Below are 6,000 nucleotides of genomic sequence, written 5' to 3' on the forward strand. Positions count from 1 at the left end.
TGCTTCTCATGTGATAATTTCTTACATCAATTTCAGACTGTTGTGTTATTTCATAGTTATGGGAAAGCATTTCTAATTGAAGTTTTGACAAAAAAAGCAGTGTAGTCTGGTGGGTTAAAAATGAGCTTTTTAGAGTAGACAAACCTGGTTTCAAATATACGCTCTGCACCTTTCCAGCTATTCACTGAGTCAACCAATATTTATTGAATAACTACTGTTATAAATATTCTGCAAATTGCTAGTAACACACAGTATCAGTATTTTAAAAAGGAATTTACTCCATTACTTCTTAACATGGAATCCTTTGTTACTCAGCTCCTAACATAAAGCCTAAAACCACTGATATATTTCAAGAGTATTTCTCTCATAAAGCATGTAGCTGGCAGAACTGTTTTCTTATGAAAATAAATATGACACATTCTTGCCCAGATAGGACCAGATATGTACCCACAGGCAAGGCCAAGACTTTCCTCAGGAAGCACTGGCTATCAGTAATCAAGCACATTATTTTATTTAATCTTCATAATAATCCTGTGTACTAGATTGTTACAGTAATGGCATCCAGTGTAACTTGGCCACTCTTCTCATAAAGAGGTAGACTCCATTTCCCCTCCCCTTGAATCTGGCCTGGTCATGTGACTTACTTTGACCAGTATTTGAGAATTGATGTTGTGAGACTTCCAAGGGTAGCTTTAAGAGACCTTGCAGCTTCCACTCTCACCCTCTTGGAACACTCCCAAGGCCCTGTAAGGAATCCTCAGCTAAACTACTGAATGAGAGGCAGTGTGGAGAGAGACCCAGCCAACAGCTAGATGTGTATGTGAGTCCATTTTAGCCCCACCAACCCCAGCTGAGCTGCCAGTTGACTGCACTTGTATGAGTGGGCCCAGACAAGACCAGGAAAATAGCTCAGTAGACCCAAAGCATATTGAGAAATTATAGTTGTTTTACACCACTAAGTTTCTGATTTGTTTACAGAGCAGTAAGTAACTAAAGCACCCAATAAGGTGGATACTGTTGTTTATCTGCAATTCAGAGCAGAGGAAGTAAATGCTTAGCTTAAGTTTCAGAATCCTGCAAATACATGAAAACTTTATCTCTTTTGATAACTAATGCACTTTTTTTTTTTTTTCTGTACGCGGGCTTCTCACTGTTGTGGCCTCTCCCGTTGCGGAGCACAGGCTCCGGACGCGCAGGCTCAGCGGCCGTGACTCATGGGCCCAGCTGCTCCGCAGCATGTGGGATCCTCCCGGACCGGGGCACGAACCCGTGTCCCCTGCATCGGCAGGCAGACTCTCAACCACTGCACCACCAGGGAAGCCCTAATGCACTTATTTTTTTCACCAAAACAAAAAGGAGAGCAAGCATGGAAAAAAATATATAAGCTAGTTTTACTTTCATCCAAATCTATTAAAATTACATGCAAAACAGATTGAGCTATGAGACATATTCAACTTATTTCCAACCCAGGGATTATTACGTCCATACGTATTTACTAACTGCTTAATAATAATAGTAACAACGACAATCCTATGGCTGTTTCTAAGTGTCAGGTACTGTTCTAAGTGATGTAAGTGTGATATAAGTGCATATACACACACATACTCATTTTGTCCTCAGACAGGATATATATGATCATCCCATTTTCCTGAGAGGGAAATTGCCCCACAAAGTAGTTAAGCCCAAGATACACAGCTAAATTTCCCACTGATAAAGCAGATTACATTTACCACCAGACAAAAGCATAAAACAAAGTCAAGGTTTCAGCGGCCAGGTTAGAGCAGTCCTATCCTATTGAATGGATCAAAGTGATCTCAGCCGTCGGGATGTAAATCGGATCAACTTGAGAAGCACACTTTAAACAGAATGCATGTTCATTACAAAAAAAAAAAAACAGTGAAATCTACAAAGAGAAAACTGACATCTTTCTGTCTGTCTGTAACTAACACTGCTTGCAGGGCAGGCACATATCACAAATTTTAAGTTGGAGTGCACCTAAGCCTTCCACATAAATTCCGACCAAATTTCTAAACAATCCAGATCCCTGCAAACATCACTACTCTAGACATCCCCGACCCATGTTATGGTGAAATGCCGCCTACGTGCCCTTCTTCAGAGTTGGTGGCGGAGAGAGAGTACCCAAAACACAACCCACAGAAGATGGTTCAAGTGGCTCTGAACGACATGATAGCGGCCATACCTCCTCAGCCCCCTCAGCCTCAAGAAGCCATCTCCCCGGAAAACTCTACACCAAGGTCCCAGAATATAAATTTCCCTTCAACCAAAACGAAAAAAGGGGGGAGCAGGGGCAAAGAGAGGCCAGGATTCAGTGTGAGAGGCCGGCAGGCGATGGGAAGGGGCACCAGGGAAGGCTTAGAAGGCCATGGAAGCAGTCGTCCCACAGACCGCGCTTCTAGAATCTTAAGATACCGGAAAGGATGCCATCAGGGACTGCAAACGTTGACAGTCACCCCATATCTACGGTCCTGAGGGCTCCTTACACAAGATCCCTTCCAGTTTTCTGCTGCTCCCAACATTTGCCTACACAACCGACCTCAGGCCCGCCCCCTTAGACATCAGGCCCGCTCCTAGCCTCACATCCGAAAGCCGCCGTCAATCCAACGAGAACAAGTCTCTGGCTTTACTCTCCACCTCCCAGGCCCCTGGGAAATACTCACTTGCCCGCCAGATCTTTATGAGAGCCGCTCGAATTCATGAGCTGGGCCAAATCCTGTCGCACGGCTGCCGCCATCTTTCTCCCAGCTCAGCGAAGGCTGCGAGGCCTCTCACTGCCAAAAGAAAACGAGTGTAGTCCTCCAGAGTGTGGCTAGAGGGAACCCGAGATGCCACAGAGTAGCGCCTGTGTGGGCCAGACCGCCGATAGTGGGAGCCTGCGTTAGGCCCGCCCCCAGGGTTGAGTGACGCGAAGCTCCACTCCTCAAGTCCGAGGCCGGCCCGGGCTTCTCTCACAGGCTCAGGCTCGCACGCTCCCACTTCGGATTGGAGGATGAACTCCAAGAGGCTGTGTCGCTTGTGCAACGCCAACAAATGCCCGATACGCAAAACTACCGGATTTTCATCAAGTTCCGTGTCTTATGTCTGTGGTTTACCATTCCTTGTTCTTTAAGGCAGCCCTTAACTACCCGTGGTAAAGAACGAGTTGCTTTTGGTTACAATTCACCACAGACCGGTACTTTTTGTAAAGTACAATAAAAAAGGTCCCCATTCCCCTTCCCACTCTGCCCCCTTTATATAGGTTGATCATACCTCCCAGTTTGTCCAGGACAGTGCCATTTTCCATCTGTTGTTCTGGAGTAATTATTAATAACATGCCCTTTCACTCTACCAACTCTTCCATTTGGATGACAAATTATATGATCACCTTACCTTGATATGTAATTATATTCATTACTTATGTATCCTTATAGAATTTGTCTGCAATTTTTTTGTGCTTTCTAGCTTTTGCAAAAGATAGCACATTCTGCTCTTGATTTTTTTTCTCTTCTTGAAGATTTTACCATGTAAGTCCAGAGAGCTTCCTCATTTTTTAGAGCTGGAGAGTATTCCATATAATGAAAGGATGCCATAGTTCATTTAATCCGTATAGCTAGACACTTAAGTTGTTTTTAATCAATCAACCAATGCTGCAATGAATAACCTTGTATGTACATCATTTTATATGTGTACAGGTAGAATACATTCAAGAAGAGAGTCAAAGGGTAGATGTACTTACAATTTTGAAAGATATTACCAAATTGCACTTTATAGGAATGGGACCATTACAAGTAGCAATACATAGGAGTGCAAATTTCTATAGCCTTGCCTACAAAGGATGTTAAACTTTTGAATTTTTGCCACTTTATATGTGAAAAGAAGCATGTTCCCTCTTTTGGGAAGGGGAAAGAATAGAAGACCAGAACAGGGAAATCCTTTGAGAAAGTAATGTGGTGATTACCCACATCAATTCAGATCTCACTCCATTGTTAAGAACTTAGTCAAATCACCATACCTGGCAACAATGAGACTGGAAACTTCGTTTCCTTTTCCCGGGAAAAAGGAAAGGATGGTTTTGGAGGGACAGTCGGCAGTCTTTACTGCCATCTGTCCCTCTGACCATAATATCTGTGTGTATCCTTCTTGTAATAGAACACTCATCTCTAAAGAAGAGTGTTCAATTTCCCAATTCAGTTTCTCTAGCAGCTTAAAATCCAGGATGTCTGATGATGCACAACCCTCTCCATCAGGCTGGGATGAAACTTTTCATGGCACCGACACATATACACTGTAAAACAAATTATCTGCCTCATGCACAAACATGTAATACAAAACAATAGTGGAGCAAGAACAGGAGGAACAGCATAACCACAGTTACAACCCAGAAAAAGTAAGAGTGGGAAACACAGCAGTTACTTGTCCACAGCAATGGTAGAATCCTGGGCAGGAATTATGAACACCCACTACCCTGGTTAGACCCTAGTAGTGCATTTTGAGAGGATCATTGCATTATTCATTGTATTCTGTGAGCCTGAGCTTTGCCTTCTGAATACAAGTTAACTGGATGTTGGAGAGTCGTCCCTCTTTAGGGAAATGTTTTAGAGCTTGAACAATTGAGGGCATTTGTAGGCCAGGTTTATCAGTGTTTTTTTTTTTAAACATAATTTCACTGAATAGTCAGTAAACTGTTCGCTTACAGACAGTTTCAGGGGCCAATAATCACACCCAAAGTTTTTTCTAGAAGTAGTCGTTAAATATGCCCTATTTCCTGACTTCCACATGCAGCCCATTCTTAACATCTTAATCATGGCATCCTTAAAATCACCTGAAACAATAAGATTAGGTGAAAAGAGGAGTCTATTAGTTTGATTTTTGCTTCAGCTTATCTTTCTTTTCTGATGTTTTTTTTTTTATTTACTTGCATTTGCCAAAAAGTCATAATGGGCTCTGAGAGATCTTTAAGCCAAGTCTTCTCTTCTGTTATTTAAATTTATTTATTTATTTATTTATTTATTTATTTATGGCTGCGTTGGGTCTTTGTTGCTGCGCACGGGCTTTCTCTAGTTGCAGCGAGCGGGGGCTACTCTTCCTTGTGATGCTCGGGCTTCTCATTGCGGTGGCTTCTCGTTGCGGAGCACAGGCTCTAGGCACGTGGGCTTCAGTAGTTGTGGTGCACAGGCTCAGTAGTTGTGGTGCATGGGCTTAGTTGATCTGCGGCATGTGGGATCTTCCCAGACCAGGGCTCAAACCTGTGTCCCCTGCATTGGCAGGTGGATTCTTAACCACTGCACCACCAGGGAAATCCCTCTTCTGTTATTTAGGTTTACACAAGCAGTTGGCTTTTTCAACTTAGTGAAGCTCCAGAATTTCTGGACATTCTGTTCCCTTTTTACCCTGACTTCAAACTTTACTTGTAATACCTTGCTAAAAGACAAAGAAAAGCAGCCACATACACAAACTGGCTCTTTCCAGATATCTCCACTAGAGATACAAGCTAGGGAGGGAGGTTGTCTGCCTTTCTAGTTATTGTAGGCAGCAATTTTACTAAATTTTTTTGACATGACAAGGCCTCCTCCTTCCAAACTCTTTATTACCCCTGCCCAAGTTCTAAGGGAATACTACATATTTTTAGGTTTTGCTCATAGCATTGAGAAAAACAAACCTGGATGGCACTGGAAGCTTATTCTCTCCCTCTCTCCAGTTGCTTAGCAGGAAACTAGCTAGGCACGTCCGAGTTAAGGGAAGTGCATGGATGCTAGTTCTTTTTAACTAGGTAAAAACTGGGGTCCTAGCCCCAACATACTGAGTCAAAATTGTCATGTTAACAAAATACCTCTAGTAATTCTTGCACATTAAAGTTTGAGTAGCAATGCTCTAGCAGATGTCACCACTGGTATATGAGCTCTTCTCATTAAATGCTTATTTAATAAGGCCATTTCTCTGGCCAAGGATCTCCCATTTTCACATAATCAACTAGATGATCTCTACCCCCTCACAATTTCCCTA

The 6,000-nt window shown here is 42.8% G+C and overlaps 1 protein-coding gene across 2 annotated transcripts in view; it reads right to left on the reverse strand.

Moving 5' to 3' along the window:
* COPS4 (COP9 signalosome subunit 4) overlaps window positions 1-3,339 on the reverse strand; it is a 37,089-nt gene extending 33,750 nt beyond the window's left edge. The window contains exon 1 of one of the 2 annotated variants that reach the window (XM_007447535.1): window positions 2,679-3,339. In XM_007447535.1, the coding sequence (XP_007447597.1) occupies window positions 2,679-2,752 (74 nt within the window). In that variant the 5' untranslated portion in view covers window positions 2,753-3,339. The remainder of the gene's footprint in view (window positions 1-2,678) is intronic. The other variant, XM_007447534.1, reaches the window with a different exon arrangement.
* Window positions 3,340-6,000: the final 2,661 nt, after the last annotated feature.

Source organism: Lipotes vexillifer, unplaced genomic scaffold (genome assembly GCF_000442215.2).
Source record: "Lipotes vexillifer unplaced genomic scaffold, Lipotes_vexillifer_v1.1 scaffold272, whole genome shotgun sequence".
Classification (NCBI taxonomy): Eukaryota; Metazoa; Chordata; class Mammalia; order Artiodactyla; family Lipotidae; genus Lipotes; species Lipotes vexillifer.